A 15,974-nucleotide genomic window follows, 5' to 3' on the forward strand; every position below is an offset into this window, starting at 1 on the left:
GGGCTAATAGATTGAAATGTTTGTTTGTTTGTTTATTATCTCTGCTACACTTGAACAGCCTTGAATGACACGCCTCTTGGGATACATGCTTTGGTTTTAATTTTGTTTTGGAATTTAAAAAAAATCGTTAAAAACATGCTATACTTTACAAAGCAGACAAAACCGGAAATGCCGCAAACTTTCAAGTGTTGCACGTATGATGTCGCTTCCTTTGAATTAACACTAACTTACCAGGAATGCATTTGTGTAATGGCGGACTCAAAGAGCCAAACTTTACCGGCTAAATAGAACATGTTCCCGGTCTGGTATTAAAATACAATTTAGACAGTAAACTATTTAACATGTCTAGTTTTATAAGGTATAATTTTCAGGGGTAATGTCATTTTTCATAAGACTAGAACTTTAAGGAGTATGTGAGTAAGTGAAACTGGTGAGTTACCATATCTGACTGACTTATCATGATTGTTTTGGTTTAATCCTGATGGTGTGAATGAACTGTCTTGGTTGCTGATGAATTGAGTTATAATGGAGCATTGGCTTTGCATGCTGCTGATAAAGTAATGTTGGAACTAAACTGTTGTTTATGGGTTTATTTATTAATAATACACATGCTGACTCATACAAGTGGTTTATCTTTTGTGGTGTAAAGCAGGTACTGAATTGGTTCATTTACACACAGTGGGGCTAAAAAGTATTTAGTCAGTCACCAATTGTGCAAGTTCTCCCACTTAAAAAGATGAGAGAGGCCTGTAATTTTCATCACAGGTATACCTCAACTATGAGAGACAAAATGAGAAAAAAAATCCAGAAAATCATGTCTGATTTTTAAAGAATTTATTTGCAAATTATGGTGGAAAATAAGTATTTGGTCAATCACAAAAGTTCATCTCAATACTTTGTTATATACCCTTTGTTGGCAATGACAGAGGTCAAACGTTTTCTCTAAGTCTTCACAAGGTTTTCTCACACTGTTGCTGGTATTTTGGCCCATTCCTCCATGCAGATCTCTTCTAGAGCAGTGATGTTTTGGGGCTGTCGCTGGGCAAAATGGACTTTCAACTCCCTCCAAAGATTTTCTATGGGGTTGAGATCTGGAGACTGGCTAGGCCACTCCAGGACCTTGAAATGCTTCTTACGAAGCCACTCCTTCATTGCACGGGCGGCGTGTTTGGGGATCATTGTCATGCTGAAAGACCCAGCCACGTTTCATCTTCAATGTCCTTGATGATGGAAGGAGGCTTTCACTCAAAATCTCACGATACATGGCCCCATTCATTCTTTCCTTTACATGGATCAGTCGTCCTGGTCCCTTTGCAGAAAAACAGCCCCAAAGCATGATGTTTCCACCCCCATGCTTCACAGTAGGTATGGTGTTCTTTGGATGCAACTCAGCATTCTTTCTCCTCCAAACATGACAAGTTGAGTTTTTACCAAAAAGTTCTATTTTAGTTTCATCTGACCATATGACATTCTCCCAATCCTCTTCTGGATCATCCAAATGCTCTCTAGCAAACTTCAGACGGGCCTGGACATGTACTGGCTTAAGCAGGGGGACACATCTGGCACTGCAGGATTTGAGTCCCTGGCGGTGTAGTGTGTTACTGATGGTAGCCTTTGTTACTTTGGTCCCAGCTCTCTGCAGGTCATTCACTAGGTCCCCCCGTGTGGTTCTGGGATTTTTGCTCACCGTTCTTGTGATCATTTTGACCCCACGGGGTGAGATCTTGTGTGGAGCCCCAGATCGAGGGAGATTATCAGTGGTCTTGTATGCCTTCCATTTTCTAATAATTGCTCCCACAGTTGATTTCTTCACGCCAAGCTGCTTACCTATTGCAGATTCAGTCTTCCCAGCCTGGTGCAGGTCTACAATTTTGTTTCTGGTGTCCTTTGACAGCTCTTTGGTCTTGGCCATAGTGGAGTTTGGAGTGTGACTGTTTGAGGTTGTGGACAGGTGTCTTTTATACTGATAAGGAGTTCAAACAGGTGCCATTAATACAGGTAATGAGTGGAGGACAGAGGAGCCTCTTAAAGAAGTTGTTACAGGTCTGTGAGAGCCAGAAATCTTGCTTGTTTGTAGGTGACCAAATACTTATTTTACTGAGGAATTTACCAATTAATTCATTAAAAATCCTACAATGTGATTTCCTGGATTCTTTCCCCCCATTCTGTCTCTCATAGTTGAAGTGTACCTACGATGAAAATTACAGGCCTCTCTCATCTTTTTAAGTGGGAGAACTTGCACAATTGGTGGCTGACTAAATACTTTTTTGCCCCACTGTACATGCACAAGGGGTAATTTTCACTTGATTTTTGTAGCCACTTAAAGGATCTGCCAAGTTTATTTGTATAGCGCGTTTAACAATAGACATTGTCGCAAAGCAGCTTGACAGAAAATTAAAGGCTTTAAACATAAGCTAATTTTATCCCTAATTTATCCTCATTGAGCCAGCCTGTGGTGACAGTGGCAAGGAAAATCTCCCTCAGACGACATAAGGAAGAAAACTGAAAAGTAACCAGACTCCAAAGGGAACCCATCCTCATTTGGGTGATGACAGACAGCATGATTTTACATAATTCACTTCTATAACTGTGTCCTATAGAGTCACAAAATATAACTGTGAAACCAGGAAATTCATAATAGTTTTAACATGAAGTCTGTTTTGTTGAAGTTATAAACTGTTCATTGATGGAAACTTTAGTGCAAAACTGTTCACAACAACTGCAGTCCTAAAGTTAGCAAGTCAACTGTAGTCCTCATGCATAAATGTATTACTGTAAGTGTCCAGGGTCATCTTCCAAGTGTGACTTTTGACTGTCCATATGGGACTGTGCTCCACAGGAGCAGTGTGACTCCAGCCAGATATAGGGCATCAGGCTGGATCGGACAGGTCCGAGGAGCAGAAGAGGTCAGCATCTTACTGGTGTCTCAATATCGATATGTAACTCAGAGGGACAGAGAGAGAGAAAACATAGGTTGTTAGGTATGCCCAATGTCACCTAATGACTAAAAGCAGAATACATTTTGCACTGAGTGCAAGCAGGGACTCCGGTAAGAATAAATATGACAGCATAACTAAAAGGGGAGAGCCAGAAGGTAACACAGACATGAGGGTGCCCTGAGACATAAAGCATCAAGCCACTATACCATTAACAAACCCAAGTGAGTGGGAGGATGACACCATCTATAGTGCCTGCACCAAGTGTGGCGGGTCATAAAGGACCAGAAGTTTGTTAAGGTACTTGCTGCAAGACCATTCAGTTCTTTAAAGGCAATAGTAGTATTTAATCATCAATACGAAATATGATTGGGAGTCAGTGCAATGTGGATAAGATAGGGGTGATGTGGTCATATTTTCTAGTTCTAGTAAGGACTCTTGCTGCTGCATTTTGAACTGGAGGTTGTTTATGCTCTTATTGGAACACCCAGACAGTAAGGCATTACAATAATCCAACCTGGAGGTAACAAAGGCTTGAACTAGTTTTTCTGTGTCATGTAGTGAGATTACATTTCTTATCTTAGCAATATTTCTGAGATGAAAGAAAGCTATCCGGGTAATGTTATCGATATGAGTTTCAAATGAAAGACTGGAGTCAATGATCACACCGAGGTCTTTTACTGCTGCACATGAAGTTAATAAGCATCCAGTGTCTAATGTCCTTTACACATTCCTCAATTCTATTAAGCTGGTGTCTCTCATCTGGCTTTGCAGAAACATACTACTGTGTGTCATCAGCATAACAGTGGAAGCTAATACCATGCTTACGATATAGCATAACAGTGGAAACTAATACCATGCTTACGATATATATATAAAATGTGTGTGTGTGTGTGTGTGTGTGTGTGTACACAAAGAAAAAAGTAGTGGGCCTAAGACAGAACCTTGTGGAACACCAAACTTTACCTCAATATGTCTGGAAAAATCACCATTTACATCAACAAACTGATAGTGATCAGTTAAATGAGACCTGAGCCAAGAGAGGGCCGTTCCCTTAACTCCCACAACATTTTCTATCCTATCCAGGAGAATGGAATGATCAGTGGTGTCAAAGGCTGCATTAAGGTCAAGCAATACAAGCAGGGAGACACAGCCCTGATCAGACGCCAACAGTTGGTTGTTTACTACTTTAACCAGTGCTGTCTCTGTGCTATGATGAGGTCTAAATCCTGACTGATACATTTCATGGATGTTATTCCTATGTAGATATGAGCATGACTGCTGTGCCACAGCTTTTTCTAGGATCTTGGAGATAAGGGGGTTGTTTGATATTGGCCTATATAATTGGACAGCTGGCAGGGGTAAAGGTCAGGTTTTTTTAAATCAGGCATTTGATAACTGCTAGTTTAAAGGATTTGGATACATAGCCAATTCTAAGGGAAGAGTTTATTGTTTTTAGAAGTAGTTCATTTGCTTCTGGTATTACTGTATCTATTTAAAGAGGCATGTAGGTAAGGGATCTAGTACACATGTTGAAGATTTTGATGTGGAGATTAACGAAATTAGTTTTATTTCTCTAAGGGGAGTAGAACATTCTAATTGCTGATCTGAAAGTTATATTGTTAACTACAGGGTTACTTAAACTGTCTGGCCTTAAATTTAGTAGTTTGAATTTTTTGTCAAATATTTTTAATTTTGTCATTGAAAAAAATCATGAAGTCGTTGCTACTACATATTGCAGGTGTGCATGTGTCTATAGTGGTCTTTTTCCTAGTTAATTTTGCTCCAGTATTAAATAGGAATCTAGGATTATTTTTATTATCCTCTATTAGGGTGGAGAGATGTTGATCTAGCAGCACTAACAGCTTTTCTATACTTCATGAAGCTCTCCTTCCATGCTAATTTGAACGCTACCAATTTTGTTTGATGCCGTTTATGTTGTAATTTTCGAGAGGTCTGTTTTAAAGTGCTAGTGTAATTGCTACACCAGGGTGGTAATTTTTTCTCTCTAATCAAACATCCATCCATCCATCCATTATCTGTAGCCGCTTATCCTGTACAGGGTCACAGGCAAGCTAGAGCCTATCCCAGCTGACTATGGGTGAGAGGCGGGGTACACCCTGGACAAGTCACCAGGTCATTGCAGGGCTGACACATAGAGACAAACAACCATTCACACTCGCATTCACATCTACGGTCAATTTAGAGCCACCAATCAGCCTAACCTTCATGTCTTTGGACTGTGGGGGAAACTGGAGCACCCGGAGGAAACCCATGCGGACATGGGGAGAACATGCAAACTCCACACAGGAAAGCCCCCGTCGGCTGCTGGGCTTGAGACCTTGCTGTGAGGTGACAGTGCTCACCTCTGTGCCGCCTTCTCTCTAATCATTTTTCTTTTAAGTGGCACTACATGATCTAAAGTATAGCAGAACGTTGACTCTAAGCATTCAGTTGCCTGATCAAATTCTGTGGGGGCTGGCAGTGATCCAATCAAAGTTGAGATTATTGAAAACCCCCTGTGCAGTAGTTGGCGTGAATATCCGTTTAATACAGTAGCGTGGTGAGGTGCATATATTATTGCTCAGACATATTTTGAATAAGATGATGTAATGATCTGAGGTTACTTCAGACTGTGGAAGTACGACTATATTTTCTATATTTAATCCGAATGTTAGTATTAGATTGAGAGTGTGACCACTATTGTGGGTAGGTCCTATGACGTTCCGATTAATCCCTACTGAATCTAAAATGGACACGAACAGTGATTTCAGAGGATCTTCTGGGTTATCGAAGTGAATATTAAAATCTCCGACAACTAAAGTTTTGTCTAAGGAAATAACGTCTGAGATAAAAGCTGCAAATTCGGAAAGAAACTCAGAATATGGCCCCGGGGGCCTGTAAATAGTAAGTAATGGCTGGGTAGACTTATTTTTCGAGGCTACATACATTATACGAGTATGAATAACTTCAAACGTATTGAATTTATAGCCAAGTTTTTGTGTTACGCCTAGATAATCATGATGGATAACTACGACGCCTCCTCCTCTGCCAGTTAGACGAGGCTGGTATAACTGTATCCAGGAGCACTAGCGTCATTTAATGCTATATATTCATTTGGCTTAATCCATGTTTCTGTTAAACACAGTACATTAAATTCCTGATCAGTAATAAGTTCGTTAATAATTGGCGCTTTAGATGCAAGACATCTAATATTAGAGTCCTACCTTTAGATCAAAGGTGCTGGTGGTGGCTGTACAGTCAGTATGATCCAATTTTATATTAATTAGGTTACTAGACCAAACACTCTGAGTATTTCTACTTTTTTGTTTAGCTCGGGGAACAGACACAGTCTTGATGTAGTGGACGCTGAGCGACTACTCTGTGCAGCTAGCAGACTGTCTACATCTGCTCCCTGGCCTTGGCTCCAGATTGTCAGAAGTTAATTAGGCCTGTTCTGAGACTGTGAGCTATGCTACAAGAAATGAGAGCAGCACCTTCCTGAGTGGGATGGATACCATCCTGGCTTAAAAGGCCAACAGTGCCCTCAAAATTAGTCCAATTATCTATGAAGCCCACATTGTTTTCAGAGCACTACTTCGACAGCCAGCAGTTCAGCGACCATAACCTGCTCTAAGCTACATTGCCATGCCACATTGGAATGGGACCAGAGCATACTACATCATCAGACATCGCCTTCACTAATTTAATTTGTGTGGATGCATGTGTGCTCCCCCCCTTTATTTATTTATTTAAAATTCATGAGCCAACCTATGCAATACTCCTCCTAGGTAAACCTGAATTTATTTGGAAATTTTTCCACTGCCTGGCACCCTAGTTACAAAAAGAAAGCATTGCAATGGGTTTCATACTTCAGGTGGTCTTTGACTGCAAAGAATTTGCATCCAAGCATTATAAATGATGTTTGTGTTTATAACTGTTTGTCCAATTGCTTTTGAGCCTGTGAAAATGAAGGGACTGTAATAAATGGCTGTAATTCCTAAATGGTTAATGTGATATTTTTGTTAAACCCCTTAAATTAAAGTCTACACTTCAATCACATTTTGGTTTTTGTTTTTTTGCCTCCCATTCCAAATCAATTGTGGTGGGGTATAGAGGCAAAAGTACAAAAAATTGTCACTGTCTGAATACTTGGACCTGACTGTATACATAACCTTTCATGTAAAACTACTATACAAGTCTTGTCTGCAGTAGTTTTATTATGTCTACATGTATGATTTTAATAATACAAACATTTCCAACACCAAAAATGTTTGTCAAAAGACAGAGATGTCTGTAATTTTCTCTATTTTCAGAGTCTACATGGGAAAAACCATCTGCATGTTCTTCTGAAGTGGAAAGCCCATCTGAAAAAAATGTGGAACATGAGGTTCAACTTGTATCTCAGGCAGAATCCCTCTCTGGCAAAGAGGCTCCAAATTCCAAACAGTCCCGAGCCCCAAAAATTAGCTTTCGGGTAAGAGACTATAATTAGGTGTACATATGTTCACTGGACTCATTGTGTTTAGAAGCATCTTACAGTACCAGTCAAAAATTTGAATGCACCTGCTCATTCATATATTTTTTCCCTACATTTTGACCATTTTCTGCATTGCAGAACAATATTGAATATTTCAAAACTGTGAAATAACGAAAATGTTTAACAAGTATTCCATGAAATCGAGTCATACATGAGCTGATAGCTGATGAGGCGTGTAGTGCCAAGTCGGCTATCGTCGGCTGTCCATCGCTAGCGATGATGACTGCTTCATTAGGATACGCAAAAACGCAGTTGGGCCGCAAGGCCCACACCAGAGCGCACCAGACTTATTTGCCTTTCCTAATGAAGCACCTTGCACAGTAAAGTAAGACAAACGATGTCATGCCCCCGTTGTGTTGTCTCTCTGGACCTCCAGACCTGATGCCAAGTGGTACACAAAAGTGCCACAGACCTGACTGGTATGGAAGTTACCCCGCAGTGACAACTGACTTGTTGAGCGATGCCATCCGTTGGCCATTTGAGTGGCTCTTCTGCATGCCATCTGGTAGTGTGCCATTGACCCTGTTGGGTTCATCTGCCACATTGCACTGAAAAGTGCTGCCAGTGCCTTATTGATGTACCAATAAGGGGAACAGCATCCAGTTAACCCATAGCTGGAACCCAGGCAGGTGCTACCACTCTGGGTCAGAGCGGACCTGGGAGCAATGGTGATTAAGGGGTAACTCCACTTTCCCCAATACTCAAGTCCTCCTGGACCTGAGATTCACCACTGGTTGCAGTTTAAAGTCATACCCAGGACTAGGAATGATAGTCAAATGCATTACAGATAGAAATAGAGAATAGAATAGGATGGAGTAGGATAACTTAGGAGAGAATAGAATATGACACGATATATTCATATAGACCATGGAGAATAGAGTGCATGTGCACAGAACAGAAGAGAGTATGACAAAAAATAATACCGAATAGGATAGACATTAGGGCAATATAATAGAATATATTATAAGAGAACAGAAGGGAATATGATCGAATAGAAAGCATTTTGAAGATGTAGAAAAGAATATGACAAAATGCTACACACATTCTTTTTAGTTTGTAGAAAATAATAGACGATCATGACCGTACAACAGAATAGATTAAAAGAAGGAAAAAGGGAATATAACAGAATAGAAAGCATCACGAAGACACAAGTCGGCTATAAGCCATGTACGACGAGATTGAGTAGAATGATTTTTATTATATCCACATTCACTGGATTTTGAGAAACAGCATTTTTATTTTTTGCAAATTTGATAAATAAAAACTTTATACAAAACATCTGACAAAATCATTTCTGCTTAGGCGGACTTCTTAAAAACCTATCGATGCCTGCAGAAATTGACTTTAGAGGGTTTTTTTTTTGTACAAAGTGCCATCTTGCTGCCGTGCCAAGGTATAGAATAGCTTTAGACATTTAATTCTTCCTTGGACATTTCAGTTATGTAATTTTCAAACTACTTTGAGCTTTCGAACCAGTCTAAATAAATTCAACAAATTTTAATGCTTAAAGATGAAGAATGTAAACAAACTGGTGAAATGGCAGTAGCAATTTGTGAAAAATGCTGTATTAATAATTCTTGAAAAATAAAAGATGCATTCTTCCCATCAAATACTTTTATTCCATATTTTGTTGCGCTTTTTGTATTATTTAGGGTTTTGTTTTCAAGTAGAGAGTTAATTTTGTCCTCGGTTGCGCACGCTCCGCCATTTTGTTTTTCCTCTCATGGTATATAAGCTGATATCCTAGTAGCAGAGTAGCCAATCAGAGCGTGCAATTGTTCATATCCAGTGAATGTGGATATAATAATTGGAGTTATGTGGTAAACAAAAGTGTTTTTAAAAAAGTTTTAGATTTTTCAAAGTAACCAGTGTTTATCTTGACACTTTGCACACTGGCATTATCTTTGGCATTATCTTAACCAGGTTCATGAGGTAGTCACCTGAAATGCTTTTCAGTTAATAGGTGTGTCTCGTCAAAAGTTAATTTGTGCAGTTTCTTTGCTGCCTTAATTTGAGGCCATCAAACAATAAATAATAAAAATACAGTAATAGCCTTATTTGGCAGCTGTAGTAATGTGTATTATGTCAAGAACTGCTCAGCTAAGTAAAGAGAAACGACAGAACATCATTAAGATATGAAGTGTCTTGAATAAAATTAAAGAAAAACCACTGAATGAGGTGTGTCCAATCTTTTGACTGGTACTATACATATGCACTTATCAGAAGTAATTATTGGGCATAGCTTTTTAGGCAACATTTTTAACAATTACCTTTGAGTTGTGTAGATCATCTTAAATAATTTTAATACAACCCCGATTCCAAAAAAGTTGGGACAAAGTATAAATTGTAAATAAAAACGGAATGCAATAATTTACAAATCTCAAACTGATATTGTATTCACAATAGAACATAGACAACATATCAAATGTCGAAAGTGAGACATTTTGAAATTTCATGCCAAATATTGGCTCATTTGAAATTTCATGACAGCAACACATCTCAAAAAAGTTGGGACAGGGGCAATAAGAGGCTGGAAAAGTTAAAGGTACAAAAAAGGAACAGCTGGAGGACCAAATTGCAACTCATTAGGTCAATTGGCAATAGGTCATTAACATGACGACTGGGGATAAAAAGAGCATCTTGGAGTGGCAGCTGCTCTCAGAAGTAAAGATGGGAAGAGGATCACCAATTCCCCCTAATTCTGCGCCGACAAATAGTGGCGCAATATCAGAAAGGAGTTCGACAGTGTAAAATTGCAAAGAGTTTGAACATATCATCTACAGTGCATAATATCATCAAAAGATTCAGAGAATCTGGAAGAATCTCTGTGCGTAAGGGTCAAGGCCGGAAAACCATACTGGGTGCCCGTGATCTTCGGGCCCTTAGACGGCACTGCATCACATACAGGCATGCTTCTGTATTGGAAATCACAAAATGGGCTCAGGAATATTTCCAGAGAAAATTATCTGTGAGCACAATTCACCATGCCATCCGCCGTTGCCAGCTAAAACTCTATAATTCAAAGAAGAAGCCGTATCTAAACATGATCCAGAAGCGCAGACGTCTTCTCTGGGCCAAGGCTCATTTAAAATGGACTGTGGCAAAGTGGAAAACTGTTCTGTGGTCAGACGAGTCAAAATTTGAAGTTCTTTATGGAAATCAGGGACGCCGTGTCATTCGGACTAAAGAGGAGAAGGATGACCCGAGTTGTTATCAGCGCTCAGTTCAGAAGCCTGCATCTCTGATGGTATGGGGTTGCATTAGTGCGTGTGGCATGGGCAGCTTACACATCTGGAAAGACACCATCAATGCTGAAAGGTATATCCAGGTTCTAGAGCAACATATGCTCCCATCCAGACGACGTCTCTTTCAGGGAAGACCTTGCATTTTCCAACATGACAATGCCAAACCACATACTGCATCAATTACAGCATCATGGCTGCGTAGAAGAAGGGTCCGGGTACTGAACTGGCCAGCCTGCAGTCCAGATCTTTCACCCATAGAAAAGATTTGGCGCATCATAAAACAGAAGATACGACAAAAAAAAACCTAAGACAGTTGAGCAACTAGAATCCTATATTAGACAAGAATGGGCTAACATTCCTATCCCTAAACTTGAGCAACTTGTCTCCTCAGTCCCCAGACGTTTACAGACTGTTGTAAAGAGAAAAGGGGATGTCTCACAGTGGTAAACATGGCCTTGTCCCAACTTTTTTGAGATGTGGTGTTATGAAATTTAAAATCACCTAATTTTTCTCTTTAAATGATACATTTTCTCAGTTTAAACATTTGATATGTCATCTATGTTCTATTCTGAATAAAATATGGAATTTTGAAACTTCCACATCATTGCATTCCATTTTTATTTACAATTTGTACTTTGTCCCAACTTTTTTGGAATCGGGGTTGTATTATAATATTTTCTTCTTGGTCTGCTCCATCTCATCTTGTGGTAGAGAAACGTGAAGCGGCTTTAACTTCTGATCTCCACAAGACCCGATCCTTGGCAGCAGTCCACATTTCCCTCTCATCCAGCATGACCTCGTTGCTTAGAAGTTTGACAACATGTTCCAAGTAGTTTGATTTCTGTCTTCCTCTGCTTCGATGACCATGAGATGGAACATACAGACAGTACTGTTGGATGAGATCACTTTCATTCTTCCTGATTGAGTGACCAACAAAAGACAGCTGCCGATGAATTACTGTCTCTATCAGAGGTCTCGTTCCTGTCTGCTCGTATATATAATTGTTGGTGATGTGCTGATCTTTTGCTGATGTTCAGAATTATTTGGAGACGTTGGGTTTGGAAAACGTTGATCATCTTCTCAAGGGATTCATTGATTTATATACGATTCTGTATTGTATAAGAGGACACTGAGAACAGAAGCGTTAGAGCTTTATTTTGAGGCTGATGTGAGCTTTGGATTGCCAGATGTTTTTGAGCTTCCAAAACGCTGACCATGCTTTAGCCCTATGGTGCTTGAAATTGTGGAGAGTATCATTCACAAAAGCACCAAGGTATTGGAAATCATCAACTACTTTTAGAGTGTTTCCCTCTAGCTTGATGGTAGGTTGGCTGATGGATTTTGCCAAGACTTTTGTTTTCTCCTTGTTGGTAACTCCAACTTCTGTGGCTGCAGATGACAACACATCAAGTTGTTTTTGAGCGTTTTCAACTGTTCTCAAATAAGACAATATTGTCAGCATACTCCATATCCCTGATGATCTTTTCCAGGTGTCTACGAGATTGTTTTTTGTGGGTAATGAAACCCAGAGCTTTGATTTCAGCATTTCGCATTACCCAGTCAATCACTAATATAGAGAGAGGGTGCAAGCACATCACCTTGGAGTATGCCAGCTTTCACCTCAAACTCTTCTGTTAATCATCAATGATTACTGTTGATGTTGTGTTCTCATACAAGATTTTAATTGCTTTAGTGATTGGTTCTGGGATGCCGTAATGTCAGAGGATTTTAAACAGGACCGCCCGATCGATCGAATCAAAGGTCTTCTTGAAGTCAACAAAGACTGCTACTAGAGGCAGATTCTTTCCATCACATCCTTCCAGGATTCTCCTAAGAGTGTGGACATGCTCAATGCATCCTCTACCCGGGCGATAATCTGCTTGGTTGACTCTGTTTCGCATCAAGTTGGTCTCTTATACGGTTCACCAGAAATTTGTTGTAAAGTTTTGCAGCAATGCTCAGTGTTATACCTCTGTAATTTTTTTATCTTGGCTTGATCTCCTTTTTTTGGCAGTGGGACAATGATGTTCTTAGTCCAATCACTCGGTGGTTTTAGACAGTTCTTGATTACATTGACCAGTTTAAGTAGCCTCTCTGATAGAGAATTGCCACTGTATTTGAGCGCTTCAGCGGTGGTGATGTAGTCTAAACCAGGAGCTTTGTAGTTGTTTGATAGCTTTTTCTAGCTCCTCTCTATCAAAATCTCCTATTTTGATGTCTAAATCATGCTCTGCTGATGGAGTTTCACATGTTGAAGTTACTGCAGGAGCGTTTAGCAGGTTGGAAAAGTATTTTCTCCAGTCCTGAATAAGTTCTGATTTGAGAATTGATGACGTCTCCGTTTGGCTTCCTGACTTTACTAGCAGGGCACGATGATATACTGCTGATTTCATTCAAAATTTTCCAAGTATTCCTCAACACTGCTTTCCTGTTAGCTTGTTCCAGTTCTTCTATCTGCTTTTCAATGTATCGCTGTTCGTCATCATGGTAGGACTGTTGTACTTTCTTTGCAAGATCTTTCCAGATTTCTTTAGACACTTGTGTTTTCTTACGATGACGATGCTTTTTAGCAATGTTTGTTTTGGACAAAAGGCGCAACATTGCATCAGACACCCATTTCTTTGTTGCTCACTTTGGAGGGCTGCCAGTTATTCATTGTGCTGTCTCACCGATTACGTCAACCGTATTTTTGTGCAGAGTTTCAGGATCATCACCCTCAGCCAAGGTTTCAAACTGATTCTGGAGCTCAACCTGGTACTGTCGCCGATTTTCAGGATCTTCAACCACTTTTATCCAATCATACTTCTTTCTGTTTGATGGTTTGTGTATAAGCAGCTGTTAATAGTGAAATAGATTCATTTGAAAATTTCAGTGGTCAGTCTGCATAAAAGAATTTGTCCCAAGCTTTAATTTATCTAATGGCCTGGACACATGCTATGCCCTAATAACCAGTTAGAAAATAAGTTTACAGCCATTCTCAAACTATTGGCAGTAATGTCTGCATGCTAACCAGTCTGTGTATTGCACTAACAATAAAAATAGTGTCTATATGATGGTAGACTTTTAGATTAAAAAAGTACATTCTCTCCAGAAAAAAAAGGAAGAAGTAGCAGATCTAACAGGGAATGATGAAAAAGAAGCTCAAATGGAAGACTTGCAAGAAAAAGAAAAAGATGAAGTGAATGTAGAATCATCTGTACCTGCAGAAAAGAAAGAACCCCCTCCAAAGAAACCCAGAAAAGCAAACCCATATGGAGACTGGAAACAGATTCAGGAGGAGAAGGACCCATAGTAAGTACATTGTTGACTTATTTGACAATTTTGCTCTTAAAATATCATCATTGTACATAACTTACCAAATCCATAGAGAGAATATTCTGAAGATGGTATTTGATGTGTCTGGTTGAAAATAAGGCTATAATTAACTCCCGATGTCCATGAAATGTAATATTAAATAACACAGTAATTACCTTTTTATCAATTTTTGTTTGTACTGTTGATTCCATCTGCAGTGAAAATGTGGATTTGCAGCTGCCACAGAAAGAAAGTGAAGGTTCTACATCCACGTCCTCTGATGTTCCCCCAGAACCCAAAACTAAGTTTAAGGAACGCACCATCACTTCTCTGGGAGATGAAAGCAGCTTGGGAGCCATATTCAAAAAGAGAAAGACAGAGAATGGAAAACCCAGGAGCCTTCGGCAAAGAGAGAAGGACAATTGAGAATTTGATAACTTGGTATCGGGTCCCACAAATTTGAATAGACTATAATCGGAGCATAATTTAGACTTTTTTAGATTTTTGTATTTGTTACCTGTTTGTGGTGTACTGGTACACTCGACAACCCCCCCCCCCCCCCCCCCCCCCCCCCAAAAAAAAAGAGTGGCAGAACTTCTATAGGGATATTTGTATATCTTTGTAATTATTTCATCAGTTTTCTTACTCCAGTTGATGAAACCATGGCTAACTATAACATATTGAAATTATAAACGTACTCATTAACTACTGACAGTTCCCACATAGGCTTTTACATATCAAACAGCATCATCACAAATGTCTTGGAAAGAAGTACATTTTAAATAAAAAAAAGAAAAAAGCGTCATTTGTAGGTATGTTTGTACAAGATAAACACAGCCCGTGTGCATATTAATGAATATGTTAGCTACTACTGTTGTAATACCAGTGGCACAACATAATGTCAAATAGCTTGTCATTACATATGTAGTGATGGAAACAGTCATGCTTAAAGCATTTTAAAAAAATTTTCCCCTCTTTGAGCCACTATGTTTAACCTGGAGGCTACAACATGCGCTTTTTTATGCATTCCATTGTTCTGTTCTACACAAGTAGTAAACGTTTCCTGATTTCAGAAATTCGAGAATCATTCATCACTGGTATATTTCATATGTAATGTACCATAATTTAAGTAATTCAGATCTGTACAGTACAAATTCAAGATTATCATTATAACACAAAGCATCAACAGAGATTATGTAATTTGTAACTTGTCAAATCATTTTAAAACCCTGTAATGAAAAATTCAAAACACTTTATTTGTCCCCTAGGGGCAATTTTAAAGGCATGCAGAGAAGTACAGTTAAACACATAATAAAAAACAAAAACATTAAACATAAAAATTATGACAGTGTGCAAGGTGGCAGTATGTGGATAAATAACTGTACAGTGGTACAATATGTATAAATATGATTTAAAAAAAAACAGTACACACAAAAATACCATGTGGTGCAATTTGCTTATGAGGTAGAAGGATCAATAGCAGCAGAGTCTATTTAAAGTGGTATGTGTACAGAGGGGGGGTGGTTGGTGCACATGAAGAAGGGGGAATGGGCTGGAGGGGTGAGTAAAGGGACAAGGATGGCAGAGAGTTGAGGAGCTGAACCGCTCTGGGGACAAAGGTCGCTCTTCTCCTCTGCGTTCGGCAGCTTGGACAACGGAGCCGATGTCCTGAGGGGAGCCACTCAAATGCAGGGAACAGGACATGTGAAGGGTCCTGAAGAATCCTGCCTGCTGAGTTTACTGTCTGCTACTCACAGACAGTGACCTGAGGGGGAGTCCAATAATTTTAGAGCATACCTTGACTGTGCTCTGCAGGCGGTTTTTGTTCTGAAGGCTAAGGGAGTGGAACCAGTAGGTTATGGAAAACGACATTATACTCTCAATGAAGGAGTAGTAGAAAGTAGTAAGAATGTCCTTGCTGATCCCAAAGGACTTAAGCTTCCTCAGGAGGTACTGTCG

General features: G+C 39.5%; 1 protein-coding gene across 1 annotated transcript in view; it reads left to right on the top strand.

Annotated features, from left to right (window-relative positions):
- Positions 1-14,579, top strand: part of wbp4 (WW domain binding protein 4) — a 36,750-nt gene extending 22,171 nt beyond the window's left edge. Inside the window, exons 9-11 of the mRNA XM_060919218.1 lie at positions 7,253-7,413; positions 13,813-14,012; positions 14,234-14,579. Of these exons, the coding sequence (XP_060775201.1) occupies positions 7,253-7,413; positions 13,813-14,012; positions 14,234-14,441 (569 nt within the window). The 3' untranslated portion in view covers positions 14,442-14,579. The remainder of the gene's footprint in view (positions 1-7,252; positions 7,414-13,812; positions 14,013-14,233) is intronic.
- The last annotated feature ends 1,395 nt before the right edge of the window (positions 14,580-15,974 follow it).

The sequence above is a fragment of the Neoarius graeffei genome, chromosome 4, assembly GCF_027579695.1.
Source record: "Neoarius graeffei isolate fNeoGra1 chromosome 4, fNeoGra1.pri, whole genome shotgun sequence".
Lineage (NCBI taxonomy): Eukaryota > Metazoa > Chordata > Actinopteri > Siluriformes > Ariidae > Neoarius > Neoarius graeffei.